We start from the raw sequence: 17,877 nt of genomic DNA, 5'->3' as shown, positions 1-17,877 counted from the left end.
GCCTAACATAGGGAATGCTAGTGGAAATGCGGTAGGTTAAGAAGTTAAAATAGGAAAAAAAACCAAGTTAAAGACAGTTAGTATTTCTAAGTAATTTTTAAGTCACCAGGGCCTGAAGAAATACATCCTAGAATACTCTAGGAGCGGATTGAGGAGGTATCTGAGATATTAGGTATCATCTTTGAAAAGTCATGGAAATCGGGAGAGATTCCAGAAAACTGGAAAAGGGCAAATCTAGTGTCCATCTATAAAAATGGAAATAAGAACAACCCAAAAAACTACAAATCAGTCAACTTAACTTCTGTGCCAGGAAAGATAATGGAGCAAGTAATTAAGGAATTCATCTGCAAACATCTGGAAGATAAAAACGTGACCGGTAACAGCCAGCATGTATTTGGAATGGTCAAATCACGTCAAACAAACGTAATAGCTTTCTTTGATAGAATAACAAGTTTCATGGATAAGGAAAAAGCAGTGGAGTGGTATACCAAAACTTTAGTAAGTCATTTGATATGATCTTGCACAGGGGTGGGCAATAATTTTTGAGGGGGGCCACTTCACAAATTTCAGAAGGGGCAGGGAAGGGACAGGGCCTCAGGCAGAAGGGGCAGGGTCTTGGGCGAAAGGGGCAGTCCATGCGCTGTAAAAAGATACCAAATATGTTTTTTACACAACAAAGTAATTACATTTTAATAATAATTAACTGCATACAACATTTTCCGAAGATTATCATAGAAGGCAACACTTGTAAAATTTGTAATAATAACACTAACATTTTGAGAACACTTGTAACATTTGTAATAACAATAACACTAAACTTTTAGTTTACTCCCCAGAGCAAGACTCTCTCATCTGGCAACATCTGTCGTCCAGCAGGCCAGGAGGGCTGGCTGCTGAGATCTCCACACACGGCGAGGCTGGTGGTAGCAGGGCCAGGGCCTCAGCAGCCTGTGTGTGCTGGCCTGGCAGCGGTATTGTGCCGCTGTAGCCTGAGAGAGGCTGGGTGCCAGCCCAGCAGTGGGGACAGCCACAGCAACTTGGCTGGCTGTGGTAGCTGGGCCACGGCAGCCCAGTGCGGGAAGGCCATTTGGGGCTGCAGCAGCAGAGCTGGGGCCATGGCAACCCAGCTGGGGTCATGGCAGGTCGGCAGCCTGATTGGAGCTGTGTGCCGGCCAGCAGTGGGGCCGGGACAGCCCTGTCTCCCTGCTGGCAGTAGGGCCAAAGGAGCTGTCAGCAGGGAAGGGCAGCAGGCTGAGGGGGCTGGTGGCAGGGAACCTTCCCTGGTCCAGAGAGGAGCAACAAAAAAGATTAAAGTTCTAGAAAACATGACCTTTGAGGGAAAACTGAAAGAATTGGGCTTGTTTAGTTTAGAAAAGAGAAGACTGAGAGGGAACACGATAGCAGTTTTCAAGTATATAAAAGGGTGTTACAAGGAAGAGGGAGAAAACTTGCACTCCTTGACTTCTGATGATAGGACAAGAAGCAATGAGCTTAAAATAGAGCAAAGGAGGTTTAGGTTGGACATTACGGTGATTAAACACTAGAATAAATTGTTTAGGGAGGTTGTGGAATCTCCATCACTGTAAATATTTAGGAGCAGGTTAGACAGACATCTCTGAGGGATGATCTAGACCAGGAATACTCAACAAATGACCCGTGGGCCACATACGGCCCCCAACCTGTTTGTTTGCAGCCCGTGGTGTGGTTTGGATTTACAGGGGGCTCAACACACAACACATGAGTGGATCCTTTGAATGTTGCTTCCATTGGGAACATGCTCCATAACAGTGAGTCAATATAATGATCTGTTGATATGTGTTTTAGTACTTAAATTCCAGGACTGTCATTGCTTATTAAAAGTGCTGTCATATGGGTAGAAATCGGGTAAATATTGCCTTTTATTAATGTCAGCAGAACTGACTGAAACGGGGCCTGCATGTTGTGTAGTCTTGCCTTAATTTTTGTATTCATTCCCATCAGTGTGAAAGAAGCTATTTGCATAGACATTTGCAGCCACACTTAAGTTGTGTCCCTCAGCATGTGCTGAGTATCATTGCAGCCCCTGGGGCTTCCACAGTTGAGTAGCCTTGATCTAGACAGTGCTTGGTCCTTCTGTAAGGGCAGGAGACTGGACTTGATGATCTCTCAAGGTCCCTTCCACTTCTTGTATTCTATGATTCAATTATTCTAAATTTACTAAAAAGGTCAGAATTGACCCAAGCATTTTGAAATTATTGAAACAAAATGTTTTGATTGATCTGGAGGTTTGCAAAAAATTTTGAGATACTGACTTTAGCCTGATCTGTGACACGAAAAATCTTAACTTTTCTCATAGGACAGGAAAACCCTTTTTCACTGAGCCCTAATAGTAAAAGATAGTCTCTTTCTCTGTTTATAATTTAACCTATCAAATTAAGGAAAACACCATTAGCCCCATTTCACAGACGAGAATCCGGAAAACTGAAGAACTTGCCCAAGCTAACGCATGAACCCTTTGGCAGAACAGGGCTTTGAACTTGGATCCCTAATTTTCAGCCTAGTGCCTTATTCATAAGACCATACATTTTGAATTTGTAAAAGGAAAAAAAAAGAGTGAATGTACCAAATATGCATATTGAATTATTTATGCAAAATAACCAAATGTATTCAGTAAATTTCTAGGATTATTTTGCAGCCCACTCTATGTAAGTCGAGACTGGAATTCACTGCCTTAAGGGAATATTGAGTCAAATACAGTGGCGGAATTTTTTAAACGCTGAATAACTTTTTGATCTTTGTGGAGCAGGAACTGTCTTTTTATTCTGTGTTTGTACCTAGCACAATTAGATCCTGGTCCATTGTTGGACACTATTGCAATACATTAGCCTGGAAAAGAAAGGATGTATGGGGGATGCAATAGAGGTCTATAAAATCATGTCCAGTGGCGAGAAAGTAAATATGGAAGTTCTTGTGTTATTCCTTCTCAAAACACAATAACTAGGGATCACCAAATGAAATCAATAGGCAGCAGATGTAAAACAAGCAAAAGGAAGTATTTCTTCACACAACACACAGTCAGCCGTGGAACTCCTTGCCAGAGGACTTTGTGAAAGCCAAAACTATGACAGAGTACAAGAAAGAACTAGATTATTTCATGAAAGATAGGTGCATCAATGGCTATTAGTCACGATGGGCAGAGATGGTGCCCCTAGCCTCTGTTTGTCAGAAGCTGGCAATGGGTGACAAGGGTTGGACCACTTGATTATCTGTTCTGTTCATTCCCTGTGCAGCACCTGAAGACAGGATATTGGGCTAGCTGGACCTTTGGCCCTATCCAGTCTAGCTGCTTTCATGTTCTCTCATTTGCAATGAAGCAGGGGGAAAAAAAGGTAGGATATTTAAGTCTTCTCTTTCAGGGTGTAAATGGTTGGCCTGAGGGTTGCAGAAGGATTTTTCAATTTGTAGCTTTTGGTGGGAAGAACTATAGCATTTTTCCACTCTACCTTCAAAGCCTCATAGTTTTGGTCACTGAAAAAGGCATCAGCTGGAAAATCAACTAAAGTAAGTTGTCATGGGATAAGAGGGAAGGTCTTTTCTGACTTGATTACTGGTTAAAAGACAGGAAACAAATAGTAGAAATAAATGGTCAATTGTCAGAGTGGAGAGAGGTAACTCCCAAGGTCTGCCCTGAGACCAATCCCATTCAACTTAATTATAAATGATCTAGAGAAAGGAGTAAATAGTGAGGTGGCAAAATTTGTAGATGATACCAAACTATGCAAGATAGGTAAGACCAAAGTAGACGCTGAAGAGCTTCAAAAAGATCTCACCAACCTAAGTGATTGGGCAACAAAATGGCAAATGAAATGTAATGTTGATCAATGTAAAGTAATGTACGTTGGAAAAAAATAATCCCAATTATACATACAATATGATGGGGGCTAATTTAACTATAACTGCTCAAGAGAGAGATCTTGGAGTCATTGTGGAACTCTGAAAACATCCACTCAGTGTGTAGCAGCAGTCAAAAAACCAAACAATGTTAGGAATCATTAAAAAAGGGATAGAGAATAAGACAAAGAATATTGTATTGCCTCTATATAAAACTATGGTATGCCCACATCTTGAATACCGAGTACAGATGTGGTTGCCTCATCTCAAAAAAAGACATATTGGCATTGGAAAAGGTACAGAAAAGGGGCAACAAAAATGATTAGGGGTTTGGAACAGATCTCATATGAAGAGATATTAAAAAGACTTAAAGTTTTCAGCTTAGAAAACAGGAGACTAAAGGGGGATATGATAGAGGTCTATAAAATCATGACTTGTATGGAAAAAGTGAATAAGGAAAAGTTATTTACTTATTCTCACAACAGAAGAACTAGGAGTCACCAAATGAAATTAATAGCAGGTTTAAAACAAATAAGAAATTTTTCTTCTCTAAGTGCACAACCAGTGGAACTCCTTGCCAGAGGATCTTGTGAAGACTAGGACTTTAACAAGGTTAAAAAAAGAGCTAGATTCATTGAGGTTAGGTCCATCAATGGCTATTAGCCAGGACTGGTAGGAATGGTGTCCCTCACTTCTGTTAGTCTGGAAATGGATGACAGGAGAAGGATCACGTGACGATTATCTGTTGTGTTCACTCCCTATAGGGCCATGGTCACCAACAGGTTGATCACGATCTACTGGTCGATCGCGAGGCATCCTGTCTTCCCTGCCCCCATTTCCCTCCCACCCCCGAGAAGCCCCACTACCTACCTCAAGTGAAAATAGAGGTAGTGTCGGCTTCCCGGGGATGGACAGAAGTCCCGCAGCTTAGCGCCACTTCCAGCAATTCCAGAAGTGCGCTAGCTGCTCTGCCGGTGTACTGCGGGAGGGAGTATCGGCTCCCTGCACCGCACAGGAGGGGTGAGTCAGCCCCGCGGGAGGTGCGCAGGGGGTTTCCTGGTGCACGCGGGGGGGTTGGCAACGGGACAAGCACGCATGGGGCTTCCCTGCGCGGGGGGTGGGGGGGCTTGGCGCCGGGGCAAGCGCGCACGGGGCTTCCCTGCGCCGCGTGGGGTCGGCACCGGGGCAGGCACGCGCTGGTTTCCCGGGGGGGGGGGGAGAATCCTGGAAGGAGGGAGATGCAGGGGCCTCTCTGCCTCCACTGGCTCCCCACTCCCCAGCCACAGAACTCTGTCCCCACTCCCCGAACATTGTCCCCACTGGCTCCCTGTCCCCAGCTGCAGAAACCTGTCCCCACTGGCACTCTGTCCCCTGCCACAGAACCCTGTCCTCTGCCCTCCCAGCACCCTGTTCCCTCTCCCCTGCCCCCAGCCACAGAACTCTGTCCCCACAAAATGTATAATTATAAATGCTTCATTTTAGATTTAAATAGCATTAATAAAAACAGATCATTTATTTCATAACTATAACCACGTGATTTTAATTTTATGTATCGCATAATTTAAAAGTAAACTGTTTATCAGTGTAAGTAAGGGCTGGGGATAGCAAGTGACTGACAGGAGGAGAATAGAGAGGGCGGGGCTTCAAGAAAGGGGCGGAGCTTCAAGGAAGGGGGGGGGCATAGATCTTCGGCTGTTCTGAGATTTAAAACGTGATCTTGCATGTAAAAAGGTTGGAGACCACTGCTCTAGGGCATCTGGTTTTTGCCTCTGTGGGCAGACGGGATACTGGGGTAGATGGACCTTTGGTCTGACCCAGTATGGTTGTTCTTATTCTGCCCTGTCACCTGATGCGTTGTGGCCAGTCCCTTCCTATACATTTCTTCTTCAAGTAATGCTGATTAGCACAGCTCCAGCCTAGCTCTGATTGGCAGCAGAGGTAGGACAAACTGTTAAAAGATTTTAAAACTACCCTTCCTGCTCAAAGAAAGCACCAGAGATCAACAGGAGACCACAGAGGTGGGAGAGGAAGGCAAGATCTTTCTGAGGCATGTGATTAGATTCTTTTAAACTGCCAAGTGCAACCTTAATTGCACTTAATGTTTTTTGCAGACACACTAATGAGGCCAGGCCCCTTAAGCATGGACATGGTCTGGCTAGCCCCAACTGCTTCAAATCCCACTCATTCGTCCGACAAAACCTAGAAGGGAAGAAATCAAGCCCGCGTTGAATTGGCTCCCCGGTGCTGTTTGGAGAGCTCTTCTGTAAGGCACATTGCCCTGCGCTGTAGTGAGCAATCCTGCAGAAAGCGGATGACATAATAGGTCCTCTCCCTCTCTGTGATTCATCGGTTCAGGGGGCTAAGCAGCGGGAAGGGCTGGAAGATGCTGCTGCTGATTAACTCTTCCCTCCCCATGGAATCCAATGGAAACGGGATCCCCGCGTGGACCCTTGGGGCCAGCGGACCCTGAGCAAGCACGTGGCTGGGGAGAGGCGCGCGGGTCCGGTTGCCTGGCCGCAGTCAGTGGCTGGATCGCGGAGGGGCCGCGAATCGATACAGCTGCAGTGGCAGCTGCTGGGGGGAGGGGGAGCAGCCTGGGCAGCCGCTGTTGGCACCCGGACGGCCTGCGCATCGCCTCTCTGCAGGGCGAGCCCTGGCCGGGCCGGTCCTGCTGCCCAGGGCTGTGGCAGGCGGAGGAGCTGCAGCGGCTGGAGAGCCCTGGCCGGGAGCGGGGAGTTGGTTAGAGCAGATCTCGGTGGGTGTGAGAGCCGGGTCTGGAGAGGGAGCGGGGGGAACCCTGCTCTCCACGGGTCAGCTGAGCCCACGCGCGGGAACGCCCCGAGCTACATTCCACCCCCCTCCCCAAGAGGGCTCCTCCCTCCCCCAACGGCCCCGATCCCCCGCAGGACCCGCCGTGCGCTCCTGCGGCCGCAGGGGAGGGGGCGCTGCACCTAGCGGCGAGCCTGGGAGCGCGTCCAGCCGCCCGGCTGCTGCTGCGAGCGGGCCCCGCGCCCAGGGGGCTCGGCTCGGCTGGCCCGCGCTGCCGCCTGCATTGCGTCGCGGCTGGCCCGTGTGCAGCGCTCGCGCGGTCCCGGGGGCTGCTGCGCGTGGGTTTCAGCCCCACCGGGAGCTGGCAGGGGGGGGACTCCTCCAATGGCAGAGGGGAGGGGGGCGGGGCCGCGCGATCGCCCCTTTCCCCCGCCCTCCCCGCGCGGGGCCGCCCCGCACCGCGCTCAGGTTTCTGCTGATCCTGCAGCGCCAAGAAATGGCTCGAGGTCGCCGCTCGCGCTGCCCGGATTCCGCAGCCTCCCTGCCTCCGCCACGCGCCGCCCCGCGCCCGCTGCTGCGGCGGCTGCTGCTGCTCTAGCCGGGGGGGGGCCGGGGCGCAGCTGCAGGGTTGCGGCGCTCCCCGATCGCAGCCGCTACGGGCCGGGCAGCCGGGCGCCCGCCGGGTGCGTGTCTGGCTATCGCAGCGCAGCCCCGCCGAGCGAGCCGGGCAGGGGCGCGGGAGGAGGCGGGGAGGAAGGGGGGCGAGTTTGCTGCGGCGCTTTTTGGATGCTGCCGCTGCGGCTTGACGCATTCCGCCACCGGCTCGCCCCGCCAGCCGAGCCAGGTAAGCAAGACCCCGCTCTCGGCTGCTCTGCCCCCTCCCAGACCGCCCCCCCCGCCGCCTCCTTGGCAGGTCGGAGTTACCTGCCGCGGCGAGCCCCCCGCAGCCGGGCCGCGAAGTTGGCTGGCGGAGGCCAAGTTTCTGCAAGAGCGGGGCTGGGGAGCGGCAAGTGCAGGCGGGCTGCGCTGGGGCTGCTGCAAAGCCTCGGAAGTTACCGGGCGGGTTGCTCCTGCCTCCCGAGGCGCTCCGCTCGGGCCTTTCCCTCGGAAGGATGCCCGGGTGCGATTGTGCGGGGCGGGGTGTGAACGGCGGGGCAAAGGCGTGATGCTTCTGACCGCTTGTGTCTTCCAATGCAGCCCGAGTGTGCCGGGGGTTTCACCTGTGCGCTCCCCTCTCTCCCCTTGCAGCCTCCATCCTGTGCCCCGCAGCCAGCTTTGGTCCCCACGCCAAGAGGAGGGCGGCCAGTGGAAATTGCTGTGCTGGCACTGCAAGCAATCGCATCGCAGCCTCCTTGTTATTTATTTATTTTGATGGTAACTCCGCGGCCGCCGCAGCAGCAGCAGCAGCAGCAGCGATGGTCGAGTCAGCGAGAAAAGCAGCTGGAGCCCGTTAAAGGCAACAGGAGCCGGCTGGGTAGGGGAGCCCAACCTGGGCTGTGTGTGAGATTGACACCCCACCCCTGGGACACTCACAAGAGAACCCCCATACTTCCCTTCCCCTCCTCCTGCCCCTCTGAAGTTCTCCACTCCATAGCCCTCCCTTACCTGGTTTGCTTCATCCCAGACTCCTTTGCCCTCATCTATTTCTCCTTCACCTTTCTGGGGGTTTCCATCTCTGACCCTCATCCTCTACCCCCTCCCCCAAAGCTCTCCATCCTAGACCCACGGTTACTCCCTCTAAGGCTTTGCATTCCAGTTCCTCCCCATCCTTCTCCCCTGAGTCTTTTGGCTCTCCACTACAGACTCCTCTCCCCCACCTAAGGTGTCACTTTATATCCCTGGGACTCCCCCAACCCCTGCCACTTGTGCCACCATGACAGTGATGGCTGGAGAGAACATGGATGAGACTTCTGTCCTGCCAGGCCACCCCCAAGATAGCTACCAGCCAGGAGCTCATGATGACCATGAGTGCTGTGAGCGGGTGGTGATCAACATCGCCGGGCTGCGCTTTGAAACCCAGCTGAAGACCCTTGCCCAGTTCCCCAACACGCTGCTGGGCAACCCCAAAAAGCGCATGCGGTACTTTGACCCATTGCGCAATGAGTACTTCTTTGACCGGAACCGGCCCAGCTTCGATGCCATCCTCTATTACTACCAGTCTGGAGGCCGGCTCCGCAGGCCGGTCAACGTGCCGCTGGACATGTTCTCTGAGGAGATCAAGTTCTATGAACTAGGTGAGGAGGCCATGGAGAAATTCCGGGAGGATGAAGGGTTCATCAAAGAGGAGGAGAGGCCCTTGCCTGAGAAGGAGTACCAGCGCCAAATATGGCTCCTCTTTGAGTTCCCAGAGAGCTCTGGGCCAGCCAGGGTCATTGCAATAGTCTCAGTCATGGTGATCCTCATTTCTATAGTCATCTTCTGCCTAGAAACTTTGCCAGATCTGAAGGAGGACAAGGAATCTACAGGGATTCTTCACCGCATTGACAATTCTACTGTGATCTACAAGTCCAACATTTTCACTGACCCCTTCTTCATTGTGGAGACCCTTTGTATCATCTGGTTCTCCTTTGAGCTGGTGGTGCGCTTCTTTGCCTGCCCCAGCAAGCCCGAGTTCTTCAAGAATATCATGAACTTCATTGACATAGTGGCCATCATCCCCTACTTCATCACCCTAGGAACTGAGATGGCTGAGCAGGAAGGTACCCAAAAGGGGGAGCAGGCCACCTCTCTGGCTATCCTGAGAGTCATCAGACTGGTAAGAGTCTTTAGAATCTTCAAACTCTCCAGACATTCTAAGGGCCTCCAGATTTTGGGTCAAACCCTCAAAGCAAGCATGAGAGAGTTAGGTTTACTAATCTTCTTCCTCTTCATTGGGGTGATCTTGTTCTCCAGCGCGGTGTATTTTGCTGAAGCTGAAGAACCTGACTCTCATTTCTCAAGTATCCCCGATGCTTTCTGGTGGGCTGTGGTAAGCATGACCACTGTGGGCTATGGTGACATGTACCCTGTGACAATTGGAGGCAAAATTGTAGGCTCATTGTGTGCCATCGCTGGTGTGCTGACAATTGCCCTGCCTGTACCTGTCATCGTGTCCAACTTCAACTACTTCTACCACCGAGAAACAGAAGGGGAAGAACAGGCTCAGTTACTCCATGTTAGCTCCCCCAATTTAGCATCTGACAGTGATCTGAGTCGCCGTAGCTCCTCCACAATCAGCAAATCTGAGTACATGGAAATCGAAGAGGATATGAATAATAGCATAGACAATTTTAGAGAGGCTAATCTCAGAACTGGCAACTGCACCATAGGCAACCAAAACTGTGTTAATAAAAACAAGCTGCTGACTGATGTGTAAAAAAACAAAACAAAACAAAAAACATTCTCAGCTGGAAGACTTTACGTGACTCAGTCACACTTTGTAGATGCTTTACTAATAGTCTTTGAATGCTTTATTTACCTCGTAAATGCATTGTTGCATTGCGAATTTTTGCTCAGTGATCAAGAAGCTTTCAGGAACCATGAAAAATAATGTTTTTGGTTATTTTTAAAGGGTATTTTCCAACTGGTAAATGATAACCATTTGAATTAGTCTAGTGATAAAAACTAGTCATATGCTTCTAAATCTAAACTTTTTTTCATCCTTGTTGCTTGTTTAACTTAATTTTAAACAAAACACAATAGACAATTTTAGAGAGACAAAAATATGCATGGATTCACGTAAAACATTCTGCAAAACTGCACAATGCATCCAAGAAAGTGCATCAGATGAAAACTTCAGCAAAAATATGCAGCAAGCATTTGCTGCTGTTTTGATCAACTGAAGTGTGAATTTCCCCTCTTTTGTGAAAAGAGTATGTAGTTCCTATCTACAAATTCATGCAGCACCTTATTAAAAATACACTTAAGCCTGGTCTTGTTGCTGTACCCTTATCATAGAAGAGCTATTCTATAAGAGAAAAAAAAAGATAAAACATCTGCAGTGCTGCTAAGTTTTCTTAAGTGCAGATGATTTAAACATTATTTTCCCCTCTCCAGGACTGGAAGCAAAACTTTTAGTCCCTTTGTTGCAAAATAGCACAATGGAGTTTAATATAAGCATGTCTGAATTTGATACTATTTACTTTATAATCGCATGCCTGAAACATTACCTCAGATGATAGGGGATAAGCTTTTGTTTGTAATGAATCTTCTAAAAATAGGTTCTTTATCTTTTCTTTTTGATTTTGCATTCACCAAAAGTGCACTCCTTAATTTATTAAATATTTGATTAGTAATTTAAAGTACTGTATTTAAGCGTGTATGTTAGTCAAATGGGAACAATAACTTTTGGAGATCAAAGCATGTTCAAATATTCAGCATTATGGCCTAAATGACTAAGGTGTAACTTGAATTAATTAATGCATGAATTCAGTAATTATAATAATAATAATAATAATTAATAAAGCACTTGTTGAATTGAGGGCCAGAAGGAATTGAATAGAGAGACCTGATGAGTTTCCTGCATGGCTCAGGGAAATGTGTTGGCTTCTGTCCAGGCACTGTTAGAAAGGAACATATCCCATCCCTTAAAGGGAAAGCTATATGGACAATTAAGAACTTGTATCCTTTGTAGGTGAAATGCCTTTGGGTGCAGTCTCAGAATGTAAATGAAACTTATCTATGGTGGTATGCATCCAAACAGCAGTAGCCAATTTCTTTTGCAGCCATAATTTGAGGTCTATAGATTTTTGTGCTCCCCTATAACTCACTGAAGAGACACAACCGATTGATTTAGATAGTTGCTTAGTGCCTTTATCCCTGTCTACTGAATTGCTGAAAGTGCCTCCGTGAATAGAGCTGATCAGAAGTAGTGAAGGAAGGGGCAAGTCACCAACACACAATCTGGACTGTACTGTGCTGTCTCCAGGCATAGCAGAAAAAGAGAGAGAGAGAGAAGAGGAGGACAGAGACCACCAGCGCCCAAGGACACCTTCCTTCCCCTGGCAATGTGCTGCTGCAGGGCTCAGCATTTGCCTCTGCCAAATAAGTCACAATCATGTTTATGCAAGACTCAAAGTTTCCCCAGATTGTTTATAGAGGCAATGCTGCCCTCATCGTTTTTGACTTTCCTTCCCCCGAGATGGCTCTTTGGCAGCCTGCCCCAAAAGGGCAGAACACAAGAGGAATGACTTACTTACTGCAGCATCAACCAGGCAGGCAACCAGATTGGAGGGCTGCAACTTTTTTTCCCTTTGGACTCCTCAGGAGGTAGGTGAGAGAAGCATCCCATTTCTGAGCCAAGCACACTTCCCTGCCTTCTTCCTGGCCCCCTTCACTAAACTCCCTCAGCTACCCCATAGATTTTTAAATGCCAGTGCAGATCTTTCAAACCTCCCTCCCCACTGTGGCCTGGTGGAGGGTAACAATGCTGAGAGAAGGAATCTTCTTGGGTATTGTCTAGACTACATGGCTTTGCTGACAGAGCCATGTAAACTAGCTTACCTGATCTAGCTTACCTGTAAACCTCGTTTCACGAGGCATAAGGGAGCGGTCGACAAAGGCGTTCCCTGTTGACAGATCCGTGTCTTGACTGCCGCGCTGTGCCCAATCAGCTGATTGTCAGCACAGCGTGGTGGCCATTTTTATTTTAATGACGCGGGGATTATTTAAATCCCCGCTTCATTGACTATATCGGGTAAGTTAGTTTACATGGCTCTGTCGGCAGAGCCATGTAGTCTAGACATACCCCTTCAGTATGCAAGCCTTGACCAGTAGCCACTAAAAGATAACAGCTTTCAACCTGAGCCAACATAGGCACTAACCTTTATTTTTTTCTTTAAAGGACAAAGTTGAGGATCTTCATTCTGCACTTAGTATGTGGCCAGCTGCTGTTGGGTCATTTCCTATACACAGGCCCCCTTTTGTCCCCACCCTGGTCACCCACATAGCATGGCACTTATGGTCTAAAACCACACTAACTCTGCAGTTGTGCACAAGTCTAACGTGCCAGGTTGACAGAAAGGCTTGCCTTCTCACTGTGTGGTGTCCATTTAATATTAATGATGGGGAAGTGATCAGAGGCATCTCAAAGAACTGCAACGTGTCTGATGAAACAGGGCATTACACTAGCCAGATAGATGAGATAATGCTTCCTGCCCCCCCAAACACACCCTTCCCGCTGGAATTAAACTCTGGCAGTCACAATCTTTCACAGTTGAGGATACAACTTCTCATGCTTAGACTGACTTGCATGCTGCACTCGGTTCGAAACAGCAATACTCAGTTCAGTGCTGTGGGCCAGCTGATCAGAAAGTAGCACCCTAGAGACAAGGCCTCACGTTAGCAAGAGGCTTCTACAGTAGTTGGGTAGCTGCACCTTCCTTTAACTACCAGAGGAATGATTATTCTGCATGTGTCAAGAGAAAAGAGCTGCATGCAGCCGGGGGGGGGGGGGGGGGGGGGTAATCTGATTTTTTTTCTTTTATCAGGGAATAGGGTGACTCATAAGGGTGTGTGGTGTCTTGGGGAGTCTGTTGCTTACCCATTTCTAACTCATTACAAAGGAACTAAACGTACAGAGTACAGGGATTAACCTCATGTAGCATTGGCATGCATTTCTGGCAAGTTTGACAAAAAAGCTCTCCCCTTTGCACTCAATGTGCCGAAATGTCTTTGTAGGCCTGACGGTGCACTTAACAGTTGCCTGTTCTTACCAATAAATGTCCTTTTCTTTTTTACATTTTCTTTTCTACTGTATTTTTTTGGGTGGCTAGCTTGAGCTCTAAAAGGAATGTTTCCTTCGGTGGGACGGGACTGGAAATGGGCTGATGGCCAATTTGTAGTCTCTCCAAAGGTGAGAGAGAAGCCCAAGTTCAATAGTTTGGTTTAGGGAGAGTTTTCTGTGCAAGAGTTGTCAGAAATTAGCATGTTCTTAACTGGAAATCTGTGTAAGGTGCTAAGTCGCAACAGCTGATCTGTTCAAGAGAGAATGAAAAAAGGTATTGTGGTCACCTTCTTTACTGGAACTGGTGGAAAGAAGAATGCTACAATAAAGGGCCAAATTCATTGGTGGCGTAACTCCACTGAAGTCAACACACTTGATTCTCTTTGTACTTCAGCTAGCTTGACTGTGCAACTCCATTGACTTACCCGACATATCCTGGGTCAGTGAGGTGTAAATGAACAAATTAAACACATTGACTTCAGTAGAGCTACACTAGGTGATGGGAGTAACCTTACACTTGTAAGTGGAGTCTAGCATGTTTATGTAGGGTATGCTTGCATTTGAGATGAGAGGTGTCGTTCCCACACTAGCTGGGCTCCAACTAACAGCTTAAAAATAGCATTGTAGCCAAGGTAACTCAACCAACAACTTGGGCTAGCTGTTTACAGAATAGGGGCCTTGGTGTCCTATCCAGTAGTCTTTGTTCAGAAAACAGGACTGTTGATTTCAATAATTTTGCCCAAATAGAGACTTCAAAGATCAGGCTTTTCTCAGAAGATCAGCTACATATAATTCATTAAGCATTGCATTGGGTAGACAAATGAACCAAGGAAAAGTTTCATTCTCCTAAATTTTTGGCTAAAAGGTAATTGTTTTAGTTAAACAAATGGATAGAGGGATTCCCTTCCCAACCCAGTACAATATAGCTGAAGCACAAACTATATAAAATGCATAACTAGCATTTTACAGAAGGAATCGAGGACTGCTTTTCCCAAGGAATGCCTGCCTTTGGAAAATGCAGACTCTCTTCATTGTTGGATATCTTTGCATTATATTAAAATCAAAATAAACAGAACTTGGAATGAGAGAAGAAAAACTCGTCAATTTATTAAGAAAAGCTTGAAAAGATTATTTAAAACCATGCATACCGTATTTTTTTCTTCTTTCTTCCTTCAACTTTATTTTGATTAACTGCACTTAGAAGGGTGACATTGAAGATTAATTTCACCTATATACCAGAAAAAGAACAGGTCATAGTTTCAAAGTGCTTTCCCTTTCTGGACCAGACCCTATATCCCATTCATGCGCAATACTTCAGTCAACTTTGATGGGAATTTTTGCACAAGGAATGCAGTATAAGGTCCAAAGTGCAATTTACTTTTCTTTTTTAAGGGATTTCTTAGTCACAGAGCCAGGTGGAAATAGCAGGTTGTCTTCAGCAATCTCTCAACATTGTTGTAAAAAAGCATTGGCACTATCAAACAAATATACTTCTTAAACTGCTTTAACCAGGGAATTATTTTTTTATTTTTGCTGGAGTTTTTTTCAGGCCAGGTATAGCACATATTTTTCTGTGTCCTAAAATACTAGTTTAGATTTATCAAATGTGTCAATGTCTATATTTGCATCAGGAAACTTCAGGGTATTTTTTTTAGTGTGGGTGAATTGTGCACCACTTAAGGCCAGCAATTTTTATTATCAGTGAATATTGCACCTTCATATTTTTAAAGGGACGAATGAAGTTGGGGTCTTCACTGAAATTTGTCTGAAAATATCCTATTTGTATTCATGTAGCTCTGTTAATTTTACCTGTTCTTAGAATCTAGCGAGTATTACTCAAGGCTACAAAAAATTCCTTTCCCTTTCTAGTTTCTACAGTAGCTAAAGTGAGTATATGTGGTGTTAAATTCCTTTAGGTACATTAGTCTTTGATTAATGTTATTTCAGTAACATTTCTATAATGTAATTGGGATCAAATGTATATTTTACTTTTGTACAGAAGTAAAAAAATATTTTTATGACTAAATTCAGCAAAAAAAAAAAAAACCCTTATAATATAACCTGCTAAAAAGATATATGTATTTCCTTTCCATGATATCTAAACTACTTTTTTTTCCAGGACATTGGTTTGAAATTGTAAATAACAGCTGTAGGCAAGACTGTATATGGACTCTGTGACATACCTCTGATTTTAAAGATGAAGTATTACCAATGTTAAATAAAGAAACTGAATAGGATTCATATAAAGTGCACCATCAGGGCAACAAACCATTTAAGCTAACATAGCTCAATTTATTTCCGCAATTTGCAAATTGCTTACACTTTGAATCAAATATGTACCTCATTGTTACATTACTGTTCATTTTACTTACAACAGTTAAATGGTTTGATTTTTGTCAGTTTTAAGACATCTAATGTTATGAGTTTCTAACTTTATTTACATGCATAGCTTTCATCTATGCAATTTGACTTGCTTCTGTTACTTGCTCATCTGTTCACACTGGGCATCAATTAAAGATGATTTTTAAGGCTCTTACCCAGGAATATCCTGACTTGTTATTGTCTGGAGTCGAGTTTCTCTCCTCTCCCTGTTTTGCAGTGTGCTCTAAAGCCAGTGATTGGTTAATTGATGTTTTTGCTGAAACAACTAAGAAATTGTGAAATACATTGTGGTAAACAAGGTTCGCTGAGAACCAGGTTGTAGTGGACATTGAAAGCCTTTTGAATTTAGCCCCAACTTTGAAAGGTGATTACGTCCAAAGGCCTGATCCTCAGCTCATTGACTTCAATGGGCTGTGGATCTGGCCCCAAACAAGTAAAATCAACTGCAATTCTAGAGCTAAATTTTGCTGCCACTCATGATGATGGGAGTTCTGATATTCACTTTAATGAAAATATGTTTGGTGATAACTGTATCTTTGTTGGTAACAATTTGCATATATTGGATCAATTCTTGCAGCTAATCTTGTTTAGCATTTATATAGCAAAGTCAACTTCAACTAAAAGTTTTAACCATGATCTTTTAGGTCATGACTGTCTTGGTTTTTGTAAATAAAAACAAGTTGGGCTACAGATTTGTTTTGTACTGAAAATGACTTTTTTTCTTAGGAATATTTCAAACAAGCCCTTCCAAAACAGAAATGGCGGGCATTCTTTGGAGTGGAGGTGTGATGACATTGTGGGCATTTAATTTTGATAGGTCAGCAATCTGAAAGGTTGTTTCATTGCTTCTTTGTGAATGTGACATTTTATCCTAGTTATTATGTTATATATAAATAAGGAAATGAGATCAGCTACTGAGGGTCTGGTGTCTCTTTCATGCTAAAGGTATTGTGTATCCAAAGTTGAACTTTAAAGACAGACAATATCAGTAGATGTTTGTATCCCTTGTGATAGTGAGATATCCAAATGATTGAATACTGATTGTATTTACATTTGCCTGACAATACAGAGGGAATTATAATAATAGCCATATATATGCTAGAATGGACTTTGCTTGAGTAGCAAACCAGATGTGATGTTTATGTTAATTCTTGGGGAAAGCTTGCATTGATAATATCGTTGCTGAGTTATAATATTGACTGACTTTTGTGAAATCTTAGGTGTAAGTTGACAAAAAGTTAGTCTGGTTGAACTAAAGGTAAAGTTTTCAGTTTTCATTTTTAAACAACCCTGTTCTGCAAACCATTCAGTCACCAACTCCCATTTAGTTTGGTACTTCAGCAAAGTATTTAAGCAAATGCCAAACCTTAAGTGCGTGAGCAGTACCATTGATTTTTATTGACTTCTGGTTATGACTAAATCTTGCTGCTTCTTCCTGCATAACATCCGTAAGATCCAAGCTTTCCTATCCATCCTCCACACAACTAAATTCTTGTCTGGGCCTGCATCATCTTATGGCTTGATTTCTGCAACCTCAACCTCTCTGGCCTAGATAAATTCCATATTTTTATGCTTATATCCATTCAAATGTGGCAGCAAAGACAATTTTCCTGGATCCTTGATTTGAGTACATGACCCCTCCCTTTGTGTCCCTTCACTGATTTCTCCTTCTCTACCACATCAAACAGTATTTATTTGTCTTTACTTTGTATGCCCTTCCTGGCCTGTGTCCTGCTACCTATCCTCTCTCATTTGGTATCCCAGTAGCAACCCCTTCCTGCATTCTGCCAGGAATGCTAGATTTCAGTGTCCATTTGTAGAATTTTCCAACAAACACCTTCATACTTTCTTCCCGCTACTCCTTCTACGTGAGAAGAACTTGGTATAAAAGCATTCTGCAAGGTAGCCTACAAAAAGTTGACCAAGACCAGACAGCTGATTTGCATGGCTGAGCATGTTGACCACTATAATCTCATTTTTACCTTGTGTTTTGTTCACTCCTTCCCCCCGCCACAACTGTTGGTGTATTCACTCATCTGATATTTATACTATATGTTTTTAATGGAAAGACTTTATTTACGTGTGTCATGTTTATACAGTGTCTTGCATAATGGGCCTGGGACCAGTAAGTGCTACTGTAATATAAATATTGT

The 17,877-nt window shown here is 45.4% G+C and overlaps 1 protein-coding gene across 1 annotated transcript; it reads left to right on the top strand.

Annotated features, from left to right (window-relative positions):
• The first annotated feature begins 7,041 nt into the window (after positions 1–7,041).
• KCNA1 (potassium voltage-gated channel subfamily A member 1) lies at positions 7,042–15,878 on the top strand. The gene is made up of 2 exons (XM_075901735.2): positions 7,042–7,483; positions 7,888–15,878. Exon 2 carries the CDS (start codon positions 8,513–8,515, stop codon positions 9,992–9,994), a length of 1,482 nt encoding a protein of 493 aa, XP_075757850.1. The 5' UTR covers positions 7,042–7,483; positions 7,888–8,512; the 3' UTR covers positions 9,995–15,878.
• The last annotated feature ends 1,999 nt before the right edge of the window (positions 15,879–17,877 follow it).

This window comes from Pelodiscus sinensis, chromosome 1, assembly GCF_052426305.1.
Source record: "Pelodiscus sinensis isolate ZL-2025 chromosome 1, ASM5242630v1, whole genome shotgun sequence".
NCBI lineage: Eukaryota > Metazoa > Chordata > Testudines > Trionychidae > Pelodiscus > Pelodiscus sinensis.
Note: the sequence above shows the minus strand (reverse complement) of the source record. Positions and strands in the feature narration are given on the sequence as shown.